The 16,035-nt window shown below is 36.7% G+C and overlaps 1 protein-coding gene across 8 annotated transcripts in view; it reads right to left on the reverse strand.

Moving 5' to 3' along the window:
* Positions 1 to 16,035, reverse strand: part of SATB1 (SATB homeobox 1) — a 103,026-nt gene that overhangs the window by 23,446 nt on the left and 63,545 nt on the right. For all 8 annotated transcript variants that reach the window (XM_029071305.2, XM_029071304.2, XM_007667433.4 and 5 more), the window contains exon 9: positions 6,733 to 6,888. In XM_029071305.2, the coding sequence (XP_028927138.1) occupies positions 6,733 to 6,888 (156 nt within the window). The remainder of the gene's footprint in view (positions 1 to 6,732; positions 6,889 to 16,035) is intronic.

A 16,035-nucleotide genomic window follows, 5' to 3' on the forward strand; every position in this document is an offset into this window, starting at 1 on the left:
CACCCCTTCTCCCACTCCTGCCTCAATTTTCCATCCATCTTCATTCTCTCCATCTCTCTTCCCTCTCCTCTCATTCACTATTCTGGACACACACCTCCTCGAAGAGCCCCTGCTCACGACCTCAGTTCTGAGAAGGGGTTTAGTTCATGGAAGTAACGGAACAATCACTCAACCATTTTTACTGAGCACTTACTACTTCACTGTACTAAGAACTTGGGAGAGTACAATAACTCTAATTAGACGTTCCTTAACTATTTGCCCATTTCTCCATTACCGATTCTGTCCTCCTGGACAGAGTCTGAGAAGTGACCTCCTCCACACCAGCCGATATGATCCAACTCTAGCATCTGTAAGCTTGTTGTGGGCAGGGAACATGACTACCAATCTGTTATATACTGTACTCTCCCAAGTGCTTAGTACAGTGATCGGCACACAAAGTCTCAATAAATGATTGATTTATTGATCCAGGGAAGGCCCCCATTATCTGTTCCTCTAGAAAGCACACTGCTACTCCAAAATTTCAAGAGGTGCTGCAACAGCTCATGAAACAATAATAATGATGGTATTTATTAAGCACTTACTATGTGCCAAGCACTGTTCAAGGTAATCAGGTTGTCCCACAGGGGGCTCACTGTCTTAATCCCTATTTTACAGATGAGATAACTGAGGCACAGAGAAGTTAAGTGACTTGCCCAAAGTCTCACAGCTGACAAGTGGTGGAGCCAGGATTAGAACCCACAACCTCTGACTCCTAAGACCGGGTCCTTTCCACTAAGCCACACTACTTCAATACATTCTATTTGTAGAGTATGTAAATGAAATGTAAGATGAAATCTTATATGCTCTTACTTACTTTTCACCCCCCCATAATCTTCAATATTATTTTTAGTAACCTGACATAATGCTTATAAATGAGTTATTTCGTCCTTGTAGTAACAGAAGCCATACTGAGTGTCTACTGAATGCAGTGGACTATTCTAAGACCATGGGAAGTACAATAGAAGCATAAGACACGACCCCTGTCCAACACGAAACATTAATAAGGAAGACAGACCTAGAAATATTGTCAAGGAGTGGAATCAGAATAAACTGAATATTCAAACATATATACATAAATATGTGCTCTAAAGACAGCTGAAGGGCTAATTAGATTTTGGAGTGTTAATAATTATTAGTCAAAAGTGTTTATTGCACCTCTACTGGGTGTGGAACACTACTAAGTGCTTGGATCAATACAGTCAAATTAGTAGACCTGATGACTGCCTTGAAGAAGCTCACTGTCTAAAATAAAGATGCTAAAATAAATTCCAGAAAGGAAGAAGCAAGAGAGTACAAAAGTAGATAGTAATCAATCAATCAGTGGTAGTTGGTGAGCACTTACTATGTTCAGAGCACTGTACTAAGCACTTGAGAGGGTATGGATTTTGGTAGAAACGATCCTTGACTACAAGGAACTCACAGTTGGGATTTCAGGCTCCACGAGGTCAGCAAAGGGGTCTATTAACCTCGCTGCATTGTAAATTTGCACTGTTTTACATCCTTGCACTATTTAGAACTATTTCCAGTCTTTCAAAAAATTTCACAATGAAACTACTAGTAACAGAAGAGAAGAAAGACAAAATTTGTCTAAAAAACACAGCTCATCTGATATGAAGAACATTAAAAGGGAAGAGAAGTGCAGGGTTAAGTATGACTCTCACTCTGGAGAGACAATAGAGGTGGTACTATAGTTGGAAGAATAGACTGAGTAAACTTGACAGAAGAGAAGATTTTCGAAATATTGACCCCAAACTGTAAGAATGGAGTTTCTGTGGGAGGGAGTTTGTTTTAGAGTTGACAAGTCACATCTGTTACTCTCAAGATTTAAGTAGGAATGCTTGTTCTGAGGAATTAAAAAGAAAAATGCATTAAATTTTGAACTTGGATTAAATAGAAATTATAATTGATGCACATGGAGGAGTAAGAGAACGGAAACTGAATTTTACTAGAGGTTAAAATTTTAACAGTGAGTGGGAACTCAATGTCTTAATAATCAAATGTTTTGGATAAAATGAAAGCAAGTTTTTTCTCATTTTAAAGTAATTAAAATCACCCACTTTGGCCTCTAAAACTTTCTTGGACCACACTCTCTCAGGTATTCTTGCTCCATGCTTGTTAGTATCCTCTTTAGGATGCTTTAATCTTAGAGAATCTGTCCCAGGCTGATACATTTAGCAATTCTTTTTAAAAAGGCGATGACATAAAAACTCATGGAAATAATCAAATGCATAACCTACAATATTTCAATATTATAACACATTGAGATTTATTACTTTCAGTTGGTATTATATTCTCTGAACTATATAGGCTGTATTATATTCTCTAGACTGTAAGATTGTTATGGGCAGGGAATGTGTCCACTAACTCTGTTTTACTGTACTCTCCCAAGCCATCAGTACAGTGCTTTACACATAGTAAGCGCTCAATAAATACCAACGGTGAATTGATATTACTATCTAACCAAGTGAGACACCAAAGATGGGACTTCACATTAGGTATCATATACCTATGCTCTCAAACTGGATGCAAAGACCTGAATCAATATAATTTTTTTTATTTTTTGTTAGAAATATGATCAATTACTTTTAAGCCACTAATTGCTCACTATATAAAATGTCACACAAGGGAACACTTTATAGCAAATTCTTCTAAAACGAAATTGCAAAATAACAAATCAGCATGGAAATTTGACCCACAGTCAGATACATTCTGCAGCTTCTACAAAATGAAATTTCATTCCAACTAAATAAAGTACACCCTTATTAATTTGCTGGAATTTAATATCACCTGTACCATTTATTTCATCACTGCTTCTTGCTCCTGAAGATTCATTTTCAGCAAGCAGGAAAGCTTCCTTCGTATTCTTTTCAACAATTTGAAGCTTTCCTATGGAATAAGATGCTGATTTTTCAGCTCTACTAAACTGAATTGATTTGGAATATACCATATGGTACTTATATTCAAGACACCCTGATTACTATCTAGGAATTCCCATACTGAAATTAAAGGCCAGAATGATTTTATCATCTACGAACACGAGAACTGCCTGAGCCATATATCCACACCTCATACTATTTGAAGGATTGGAATCCCAGCTGTCAAACAGTTTGCGAAGTATTAAAGAGAGTTAATGACTTTAATTGATCTTTCTAGTGCTGCCAGGTTCACGGACAAAACATTATCTTCTACATCAGTTAAAAAGACTCCAATATAACAACATGTAAGCAGTGCTGGCTTCTATAAAGTCAGCCCAACCAGACTCACTGTATATGAATAAGCATTACAGAAGACTATGTTCAATTACATAGATTCTTGTAAACATAGTTCTTTTATGTAAAACGAGTCTGGAGTCCGATGAGAAGCAATTACCTAAATGCCTGGTGATGTATTTTTAAACACCTTGCTGAAGTATGACTTTCCCTCCCACTGCACTCTAATAAAAAATAAGCCACACCTTTTAAGACATTAAAATCAATTTAACACTTTGACATACAGGCATAAAACAGAGTGCTGATAATGTCCATTTACTGGACATACACCTAAAGTCTCAGAGCTCTCAAGGGGTTTGTTAGGAAATAAAATTAGGTTTCAACATCTGCCACCATAAAAAAAAATCATATTTCTGGCTCCCGTATGAAAACACTGTAACTGGTAAATGGTTATTGAACCGTAATACCTTAATGATTATTATCCATATCACCGATAGTTTTTAACAATGAAATAGGGGGTTTCCACTTTTATAGTTGTTTGAATATGCTATCATACCAAATATTTGATACAATTCCAATATGACTCAATTACAAAAGCACTGTTTTAATGCATATTGCTACTCATATTATGTTAGATTCTGTTGTCTCCCTCCTGGATAAATTTTAGTAACTCCTGTTTCCTAAACAACTAGTGGGAAGAATTTCTCTGTGCTTTTCAGCCAGCTCAAATAGGCAATCCTATATATGGCTGAAGCCCAATTTCAATGCCCAAGATTTCTAATATAGAACTTGTGGTCATTTCAAATCTGATCCATAATTTCTAATTCTATATTGTCTTTTATTGTCTTTTAACTCAACGAGCTCTGTTTACGTATATAAAATCTTTGAAATGGTAACATGAAGAACTGGTTACTAAATAATGAATACTTTTCATAAATTTAAGAGCAAATCCTGAACTTTATCACTGGATACAATAAATACTGAGGGAATGCATGTTTACTAAACAAGGGAGAAAATCCTTCCTGCTCACACACTCATGATTCTACACTTCAGTCACACTTATTGAGGAATTAAATATAGTATTTGGGGAGGAGCCAAGCCACATGATTGCTGGCAGTGTACATTTCAATCAATCAATTATTTATTGAGTGTTTATTTTGTGCAGAGCACTTAGTTTTTGCACAGCACTGTACTAAACTGAGCAACTCAAAGATCCAAACAAACTCCAGCTACCTGCCTGCATATAAGAAGTTGCTTTAAATTCCCAGCTAGTGAGCTGTACTGCGAGGGTTGGAAGGGAGAAGAAAAGGAGAAAGATATGCAGACAGAGTACCAGAAATAACTCCATTAGGACTATAACCTCCTTGTGGGCAGAGAGCACATCTACCAACTCTGTTGTATTCTCCCAAGTGCTTAGTACAGTGCTCTGCATACAGTAAGTGCTCAATAAATACCTTTGATTGAATAAGAAGCAGCGGCTGTTTCCTGCAGCACTGCTGAGGCAAATGATGGCTAGATTGGAGCCAAAAATGTAATGAGGGGGAATTGAGAAAATAGTTTGATCTAAAACTTTAAAGAAATGTATATATATAAAAAAATCAACAACCTGGTTGGCCCAACAACTGTAACTGTTGGGTGTGACAGAATGGAAAGGCAAAGCTTTCAGAAAAAACATTTTGCTCTCCTAGTAATACATTTTGACTTCTGATACCTAGTTTTTCAACCCCACAGGCTGAAACAGACACACAATATCAGCAAGGTTAGTAGGAACAAAATACTCAAATGAGAGGACCTCCTCGAACCAAGTATTTCACTGGGAATCTGAGGAGGTGGGCAAGAGGGTAAGAGAACAGGACATTTCTCTTTATTGCCGCCTAGCCTTGGCATGTAAATGAAGACATCTGAAGAAGCCCACAGGTTTGAAGCTGCTCTTACATTCTATCATAATTAGAAACATTTCAAGAGCCCTGTAATTTCCAATCAAAATTACAGTAATTTCCGATATACAAGCCATGATTCATGACAGAATTTTACATTCCATGAGAGATTACAGTGGCCTGATGTATGACACGCTGAGTACAGCACTAACATAAACAATTCAGTTTAATGTTTAAACAGCACTTGATGTTTAGAATCCCACAATAAAAGAAACATATTATTGTAGAAATTATCACTTTGACAGTGATTGAAGGGTAGGCAGGCATGTGGCCTATAAAGCTATAATTTTTAGAGTCCACAGCTTGAGTTTAATCATTTTTATATAACATTTCCAAAATATCCCTTAAGTATTCTTCACAGCCTTTAACTTAAGAAAAACCTTCCGCACAAATTAGGCTCACAATAAGTTCCACATACTAATGTTGCTTCAGTAAATTGCTGACAATTGAAATACTCTTTTATATAAAAAGATTTTGGGAACTATCCACTAATGACATCTCCCTATCAAATAAGTTTTGAGCTAGGAAAATTTTGACATCAAATCTTTTAACAGCTGCATACTTTCAAAATAGCCTTGTTAATATTATGCATTTTTTCCTTCTTTACACCAGACTTCTCTAACCCACTTTTAGTTACTTGGCTTTGGGCACACTTTACATGAAGATATGAACATTATCGCAAAGATGATTTTGCTCTTGATAAGTATATGATAAGCACAGTGAGACTATTTCACTGATATATAAAATTGTATTGTCAGTAAATAGAAGTTTGTCATGTTTTGTGAGAAATGGTAATGCACTGCATCACCTATGCTTTGCAGTATTTTTAATTACTTTTAGCAACTTCAATTTCTATCTGGTAGATTTCTACATGAAAGATAATGTGCCATTCCATGATGCAGGACTAAATTTATTACAGCATATTTTATATAAAGAGGTTACACTACATATGCTTGGAAGCCGACATGACCGAGGCTTGATGGTGGGATAATTTTTTCTATGTTTCATATTTCATGTTTCATTTATCCCATGTTTAATTTTAGAAGTCTCTGGGTTTCTAGGGATGGCACATTTTGCTGTCATTATTAACCCCCAATATTTGTTTAGATTTCAACATTTGTAAAGTAGGTCTTGGTAAATATCCATTATTGTCACATTTGTAATAATGAATTCAAATATGGCATCAATCATTAAAAATATTTTCCCACACAATTATACTGCATTGCAAATTTGATTCACATAGTTCACTCTATTTTTGAGACTTCCCATGACTCAATCTACCCTTCTTTTTAGGAGATGACAAATGCTCCTTATTCATGAATTTCGGAAGCCAGCGTGCTTCAGTGTTGACACGCTAGGTAGCCTTCAGTTGCGTCCATAATCTTGTTAAATCTTAAAATTTGTTACACTGAGAAACATAGCTTAACACATTATGCTGTTGTTCACATTAACCCCAGCAATAACTCAAGTTCTTACAAAAGAGATACCACACAACTAAAATTTCTACAGGCATCATTTATGAAAACCGTTGAGTCTTAGGTTCTTACCTGGCTTTTAGTTGCTGCAACCTTTGCAAATAGTGCTTGTGACACTTTAGCTCGCTTCATTTCCTGCTGAATTTCATCATAAATGGAAGCATTAATGTTCATAGTATTGTTCTCTGGTTTCCCATTCCTCTCAGTGGCAATAGTTGCTGTTTTTACCTATAAAACATTTTATACCTGCTGTCATTTTTCACTGGCAGATATTACATTTCTTCAATGCTTCCCACAATTTGTTATTCATTTTATGATCCTTTTTTCAGCAATTCAATGACTTAGCACTAATACCATCCAGACAGTGGCTTACTGATTAGTGGACAGAGCATGGGCCTGGGATTCAGAAGGTCATGGGTTCGAGTCCCAGCCCTGTCACTTGTCTGCTGTGTGACCCTGGGCAAGTCTCTTCACTTCTCTGGGTCTCAGTTACCTTACCTCTAAAAAGGGGATTGAGATTGTGAACCCGACATGGGACAGGGACTGTGTCCAAGCAATTTGTTTGTATCCATCCCAGTGCTAAGTACAGTGCCTAGAACATAGTAAGCACCTAACATGTATCACAATTATTATTACTGGAGTTAAGGAAGACCAACCAATTGTTCAAGGTGATAGCAGTTGTTTACAGTTTTCACCTAGGAATTAGTGTCAGAAAACAGGTTTTCTCGGGAACAGTCAGTAGTTTCAAAGAAATGGAAATTCTAAAAGGATTTCTTTTCAATTAATGTAAAAGTGCAATCATTTATAAATAAGTACTTAAATCATGTCATACTATATCTAGATTGTTATCCAATGTCCAATACAGTTGACTGTATCACTTATAGGTTCTAAAGGAGTTTCTCATTTTAGATTTGGGTTTATGCTTTTCCTCTTGCCTGCTTTCATTTTTAAATATTCCATAACAAAGGCAATTTGCATACTTAAATCTTCTACTTATCCATGTGTGTACTTTACATGTGTATGTCCAAGCTGTTCTTTACTTATTTGATCTTTTTCTGGCTCCCAAGTATATGATTAATGTCCTTGAGCTTTGGATATTCCCTGTAATAGGTAGTCCCTTTGCTTTAGTAATCTATGAGAATTACTCAAAATAAATTAATTAAATGTTTAAAGAGTTTTTACAACTTTAACCTGAAATAAGTATTAGACTAAAAAGCTACAATAATTGTAGTGTGAAACTGACAATTCAGAGTAGCTGTCACAAGGCTCAGATAAAAATAAAATCACAATTAAGATTATTATTATTTAGTCATGTAGTCAATTTTAGTGAGTGTGATCAGAATAAATGGATATACTTCTCAATTGTATTTTTAAATATGACCTCATTCGATCCAGTTTAGTAACTTAGACACTAAGGGCAGAGTGACCTGAGGAATTTTTTTAACTGGAAAATAGAAGAAACATTTTCAAATTACACTCTTAGAAGACAATCACTGTAACCTATTACTACTATAAACTACAGATAGAATAAAATTAACTGCTGGAAAGAATAAACAAATGGTCTTCAGCATTTTTCCTCTATTACTTAAGCATAACACACACAAAAATGATCACCCATTCTCATAAACTGAGTTCAAAAGGAAAGGAAAGGTGTTAGATTAGGAAAATAATTTCTGTGTTTTTATTTAGTAAATAATCATGTAATTTCTGAATTGGGTCACAAATTTTTCTGAAGCAGTGAATATACAAAAATTTTTGAAATCAAGTATTTCTATGGTTTCTGCATATTGGACGATATCGTCCAATGTGTATATTATTTCCCAAGAACTGGGGAGTTCATAAGATCTACTAAACCTTTGGGATCACTCTATGAACTCTTAGGACTCTTGGAGCCCTGAAGCAATAGTTTTTCTAAATGCCACTTTTGGGTCTTTGAATAGGCAATGTGCCCCCTGAAAGTGCTTACACCAGGAACACAAAAACTCATTTATAATGATGTGACAAGTATGTGTTGGGGTAAGTAAATATGGCATGCCAACAATATGGGCTCCTATGCTCCCCTGCTGGGAAAGAAGAAACAGAGGTGATGGGCTGTATATGGAAAAGGTAGCTGAGGGCTGAACAATTTTTTGTGGCTTTCCATTACCACCACTGAGGCTAAGACTGATTAAATGATTGGTTTCCAACTGGTATACTGTGGCTTATCAGTGTGAATTGACACTGTGTTCTAGCTACAGCACTGCCATATTTAGTCTTATTTGTTTGCTCAGAAGTCAGTTTGGACATACACACTGTGAGCCTAAGGCCTTTTTTATCCTTAGACATCCCAGAGACAGGAGAAATGGACTGCTCTCTTTTTTTCACTCCTACATTTTTGAGATGAAGATGAGGATACAGTGCTCATAATCTTCTACTCACACCTCTGGCCTTCCTTGGACCACAAAAAATAAGGAAGAACTCTTGGTTTCCTAGGTGGTATCTTGAGTTCCCTTTTCAGTCTAATAATCATTTCTTCAATGCAACAAAAAAAGCAATTTTGGAGGGAGAAGTGAAATGTTGTGCTATGAAAATGATATGGTTAAGAACATGTCTTTTAAACCTTACTTCAAGAATACATTTTTTTATTCCCCCACTTGGACTTAAAGAAAACCTCATTTTCATTTCCTCCAATTATAAGATTCAGTTTCTAGGATCCTTTTGGATAGTTTCTGTGAAAAATCACAGCCTTAAACTAAAACAAAAAACTGATCAAATCAGAAAAATAAAAATATTCTCAATTAAAGCTGAGTAGAAATCATGTTAACACAAAGGTGTTTTGAAAAGAAGGCAATGTCAAAGTACTGTAATGTGTACCAAAGTTTTCTGGTCTCTGTTAGTCATTTTAAAAATATTTAGAAAACCTCATCGTTCCCAACTTGCCTGCCCAGATACAAATCTCATCACATAAGATTGATTATGGTAATGAGAACTTCTGGAATCATACAGTTTTTTTAAACAAAGCACAAACTGTTGCTCAAGGGGTAACAAAGTTGAACAGGTTTTCACGACTATAGAAGATCACTTTTTTTTTTCCCAGGCCAAAATTTGAAACAAAAATCCTTTATGCTACATTCTCCTAAGTACTATTTTAGCTTGGGAACAAAAATCTTCTTTAATCCTGGTTTAGCCTTTAATGTTACATTGTACATCAAAATTCATGAAGTAGTCATTCCAGGCAAAACAAACTACTTTTCAGTTCTGTCTGCAAATAGCAGAGGAGATAGAATAAATGCAGTTGCTTTCTGAATAGCTTTCATCAAGACAGGGTTTACTAGACTATTATTACAACGGCGCCTTAAAGTACCGTTATAGTTAAGCATTGGTGTTTTATTAGCTATTTTTCTTTTGGGGGAAAGGGCCTCATTTTTAATTTGTTTAGTATTCTAACAGAATGGATCTTCAGGAACGAAGTTTCCTATTCACTTCCAAATCATTCTTATTAAAAGACTGCACCTTCACATACTTTTAGACCACTCATTTGTGTGGTTTCTCTGAAAAGATCACTGTCTGCTCTCAATCAGTGGCAGTGAGACTCCTTGCTAGGATTCTGGATGAGGACTGAGGACAGTTTGTGATTCAAGGTTTAAGCAGATGTTCTGGTGGTCTACTTGGTCTTTCCTCATGCAGAGAGATAACATACCTGCTCTCCAAACACATCAAGCAAGCCAGGATTTTCCCCTGAGCTGACAAAGCTTTTTGCAAACAGTATGAATAAAAATTCATTCATATCTGGGACTTTCAAAGTTTCTCAGTGACAGGTAAAGAGGGGCGGAGAGCAGGCGTGCAAGGCGTGATGGAAAAGGCTGAGGCCTGTTCTCACGGGACCAGCGGGCCGGACTCACATTATGCTACGTATAAAAATAATTTGCAGCAGTTGGCACCTTCTGATAATATCCAGGCTTCACCCCAACATGCACACACGCTTCACGTGAAGAGGCAGCAAAATGGAGATGCCCTTCCCGGGATTCTTCCTGCCGCTATCTACCGTGGCAGCCGCCTGTAATCACAGGCATCCAAATATTTTACAAGCTGCACAGACATGCCCAATTCTAGCTCAGTTCAACAGATTGTTCTTGGATTTATGGAATACTGGCAACTGAGGTCCATGCTACGTGTGAGCAAGACCCTTTCTTTCACAATGCTATAGTGGCAAATTTTATCCCCTATAAACTAATGGTACAAATTCCTTTAGCCTGGAGGCTCAAAATCAAAATTTTCACATACGTAATCCTGCCGGATTTATTACAGAGTATTTCTATTAAAGATTGAAAAATATCAATTTCAAACATGCACAAATAATATCACTGCCTTGAAAGGTATGTTGGTTTTTGCAGGCTTTGACACTTTTCATTTTAAAGCTTTATTAATTTCCTTAATACAATATATGGGAATTGGGAGAAACCCTAGCTGCCACTTTTAGAGGAAAAGAAAAACCAAATTTTAAGTGGAAAAGAGCAAAGAAAAGATGATCTTATGCTTGTTTTAAATTAGCATTGAAATAAATACAGTTTATCACAAAAATAAGGCACTAAATAAATATCATTACAATCTTAAATTAATATTACATTTGCACTTCAGATAATTAGGTTTGAAAAACATTTGGTAGGCTTACTCAGCGCTATTTTAAATGGTTAATAAATTATATAAATTTCAAAAATATTCAAACTTGCTTCCTCCTGTTAGAATGTTAAATTTATAATTTAACTCAGCTAAGAAAAAAACAATGCCATAGAAAAATGGTAGGTAGCTGATTCAATTACAAAATTATAAAATTAGAGAAGCAGTGTGGTCTAGTGGAAAGAGCATGTGCCTGGAAGTCAGAGGATCTGGGTTCTAATTCCACCTCCGCCAGTTGTCAGCTATGCAACCTTAGGCAAATCACCTCTCTGTGCCTCAGTTAGTTCATCTCTAAATGGGGACTACATTTGTGATCCCAAGGTGAGACAGGGACTGTGTCCAATCTGATTAACTTGTATCTACCCTAGCTCTTAGTACAGTGCCTGGCACAGAGTAAGCATTTAACAAATACTATACAAAAATTTGCATTCAATTTTTTAAATTAGCACACCACCCAAATTAAAGGTGATATCAACTTTAGAAGCAGTATGGCCCAGTGGAAAGAAGATGGGCCTGGGAGCCAGGAGACTTGTGTTCTAAATCCAGTTCCACCACTTGCCTGCTGAGTGACCTTGGGCAAGTCATTTATTTCTTTGTGCATCAGTTTCCTCAACAAAATGGGGAATAAATATCTATTCTCCCTCCCCTTTAGACTGAGAGCCCCATGTGGAAGAGACTGTGTCTGACCTCATTTTCTTGTATCTATTTGCTAGGGATTAGTACAGTTCTTGGGAAATAGGCAGTGCTTAACAAATACCACAAATATTATTAATATTTAGAAAATTATTCATAAAATTATTTTTTAAATAATAATGGGAGTATTTCCTAATCTCATCCAGGGAATAACCCTGAGGAGAAGAGACCTTTCTCAGAAAATTTTCCCAGTTGGAAAACTTGTAGAATTGCCTGGAGATCAGCCTAAACTCCCCATTCAGGACAGGTATTCTACAGATTCCTTTGGTCCCTTATTCAGGAAGGCATCCCTTGTCTTCTGCTTTTACATTCATTTTGTTACGACTTAGCCTAGCACCAGCCCTATGAAAAGCAATTGACTTTCAGTGGGAAAAAATGGGAGTGGTAGATGTATAGGATTCACATTAACACCCAGAAACAAGATTTTACATTGTTATTTTATTCTAGGTACTTCACAAACAACCCCCTGAACCCTCTTGCCAGCTTTACTTTCACTACCTAGTTACCCTTTTCCAAGGTGACATAGGCAAGTCTTGCAAATTTTTCTTTTTAATATTTCCGAGATAGTAAAGTTGCAAGGAAAAACCTTGGTAGCTTTTTTGTTGTTGTTTTTTTTAAAGCAGCAGCTATTAATCTTGCCAATCAGAGTGCCTAACTTACAAAAAGTTACTTCCAGCAAGACAACTCTACTCTAACTTCTACAAGTGGAGAATGCTGGGATTCGTGCTAGATAAATCGATCTCAGAGTCTGTCCCTTCTTGGCACGCCAACAGTCTTCATGAAGGAAGGTCTGTGGGTTTTGATTGTCTACGTTCATCTTTGCCACAGCATATGAAAACTTCATGGGTGGCATTTAGGTCTTATTTTTGAAAGTTATTTACCTAATATCAACTGCTGTAGGCCTTTAGTTATGAAATCTAAAGTATATATGTTGTCATGCCAATTTTCTTCAAGAAACAATGATCAAAAAATAATTCCAATTCATCAGGTTAAAGTTCAAATACCAAACTGAAACACCACTATTGGACTTTTAATCTTATTCTATGTATTATTTGATTAGTAAGTAAATTTACCTAAGGTTTTAAAATTATAGGAGTAATACAGCTCAATAGGGAGTTACACATTGTCCTGTTGAAAGCACTTAATAGCTATATAAATAAAACTTTACAGTCCTTTACTCAGCTTTACAGAGATAAAAAAAAGGCAGAAGGTGACACTTTTCCAGTCACTGTGGGCATGGTAGATGACCGAACTAGATCATTTAACCGAATGGCCATCCAACCTATCCAAATTCTGTTGGATAAATGAACCTCTAAAAATAAATACTATACAACACCACAGCCCTAGAGATTATTAGGAATATATCACTGTTTAGATTGCTTGCAACAGGAAATTGTGATAATCTGATTTATTTTTTTTGGTACAGAAAACACCCCTAAAATTTCCCCATTTAAAATGATGTAAAATAAGTATCAAAAATATAAAGATAAGTTGGGGATTTGAATTTAGAAAGATAATAGCCCTTGAAATTAAGTTGCATAATGCTTTTAAATTACCTCTTCAGCAATTAGTACCGGTTTCTAACATCCTCTGTACTGAAATTCTTCGGGGAAGTCTACAGGGAAAGTCTGACCCAAGTATTACCTCATACGTTAAAATTGCAGTTTTGTGGCAAACCAATGCTTGAATGCGGTAAATGTGACCCCCAGGCCTCACTCCGGAGCTGGAGTGAGGAGGAGAATAGGAAAGAAGGTCTGGGCAGGAACACCCCTTTTTCTGGGGATGAGCCTTAGACCTTTGATACTAGGGATAGGGAAGATTGACCCGTTTTAAACTGGTGTCTAAACTCACTTCAATATGGAACAAAACCTCAAAGAAGGGAAATGTAACCAAATGCTGATCTTGAACTGTTGTTACTTGGTGTACATTCATATGGCTGGAATTCTTCAGTTCCTTCTTGATGATAGCCACAAAACCCACACATGTGCATAAAACCATCCCCCTCCCCAGTTGCCTCATGTTGGCAACTACGAAGAATATGGGTTTGGAATATTTAATGGTTTGCTTAGGTGGCATATTACTAAGTATGGCCAGAGAAATTCCCATTACGTATTAGCCTAAGATCAGTGCTATTTTAACTCAGTTTTTATATCTAATTATGTTTCCGAGAAGACACATCTATGTAAATAGCCCATCATCTCTATCAGAATAGATGTCTTGTGGTGGAATTTACAGACTAACTCCATTAATAATAACAAAAATGAACCATTAGCCCAAACTGTTCACTTCGGCTAAAAAAAAAAATACCATTTTCTCAGTGTGTTACCAAAGTAGCTTCCTTCTTCCCTGTTCCCTCTCCTTTAGACATTTTCTGTTATAACTCACTGAGTATGACACATCTTCACCTAAGACCTAGAAATATGGAGATCATCATCCCCAGGAGTGGCACAATGCTGAGTAGGTGCCCCAGTTTTTTCCAAGGTTTGTACCTGGGAAAACCAAAATGCCATTACATCTATGACTTAGCTTCTCCTATCCACCACCATGGTTCTCCATGATGCCAACGAAGGTACGCAAGGTGGGAATTTTTGTTGCTGCGTGCATGTATTTGGAAACTGCCAATATGCCACCCTGTTTCAGTCTTTAACCTGATATAAATTGTACCTCCTTATGGGCAAGAAACGTGTCTGCTAACTCTGTTGTATCACACTCTCCCAAGTGCTTAGTACAGTGCTCTGCATATAGTAAGTGTTCAATAAATCACCACTTATTGATTGATTATAATCCTAAAGGAAAAGGAAAATATTTATGCAACAAATTCTATTTTCTAAGCACTCTTACAATTGGCAGACAGTGCTATCCACTGAACTACATGCACGTTCAGCTGTTTCAAATACAAACTCACATCCCTCGTTCTTTCAAACTAGATTAATGCTGCCCAAGGGATACTTGCACAAAGCTTTCAACTGAGAGCCATATATTATGTGGCTTTTTCAACCAGAGATCAATCAATCACTGGTATTTATCGAGTGCTTACTGTGTGCAGAGCACTGTACTAAGCACTTGGGAGAGTCCAAAATAACAGAGTTGGAAGACAGACTCCCTGCCCTCAACAAGCTTACAGTCTAGAGTTTGTTAAAAAGGTTAGATGAGGTATTGAAAAATATTTAGAAGTGGATAGCAAGATAGGTTTTCCCTTTAATAGTATGTAATGCAAGAATTTCATTAGCAAAGGATCAAGAGAAAACTTATTTCAATGTTGTAAACTATTAGTTATAACTAAAGGTAGCAGATGCAAGAAAAACAACAACAACAATAATAATTATGGTATTTGTTAAGCTTACTATGCGCTAAGCACTGCGTTAAGCACTGGGGTAGAGACAGGGTAATCAAGATGTCCCACGTGGGGCTCACACTTTTAATCCCCATTTTACAGACAAGGTAACTGAGGCACAGAGAAGTTAAGTGATTTGCCCAAGGTCATCCAGCAGATAAGTGGCGGAGGCAGGATTAAAACCCACATCCTGTGAATCCCAAGCCTGGCTCTTTCCACTGAACCACTCTGCTTCTAATGTACCAGTTAGCTGGAAAAGCTTCTTTTGCATTTGGAACCTTTATTTTAAACTGTGGCTGACCTGGGGAATTTTTTTTTTAATGATACCTGTTAAGCGCTTACTCTGTGCCAAGCACTTTACTAAGTGCTGAGGAAAATACAAGCTAATCAGGTTGGACACACTCCATGTCTCACCTGGTGCTCACAAGTTTTATCCTCATTTTACAGATGAGGTCACTGAGGCCCAGAGAAGTTAAGCAACTTGCCCATGGTGACATAGCAGACAAGTGGCGGAGCCAGGATTAGAAGCCAGGTCCATCTGACTCCGAAGCCCGGGCTCTTTCCACTAGACTGTTCCTCTAGCTACAATTCTCGCTGCTTTTGTCATAGTTATCACTGTCACTGTCTTTTATATTGCTTGTGTGATGTTATTGTTTCATCTTTCCTTATATGTCTGTCATCAACCTTCAGTC

This window comes from Ornithorhynchus anatinus, chromosome 8 (genome assembly GCF_004115215.2).
Source record: "Ornithorhynchus anatinus isolate Pmale09 chromosome 8, mOrnAna1.pri.v4, whole genome shotgun sequence".
Lineage (NCBI taxonomy): Eukaryota > Metazoa > Chordata > Mammalia > Monotremata > Ornithorhynchidae > Ornithorhynchus > Ornithorhynchus anatinus.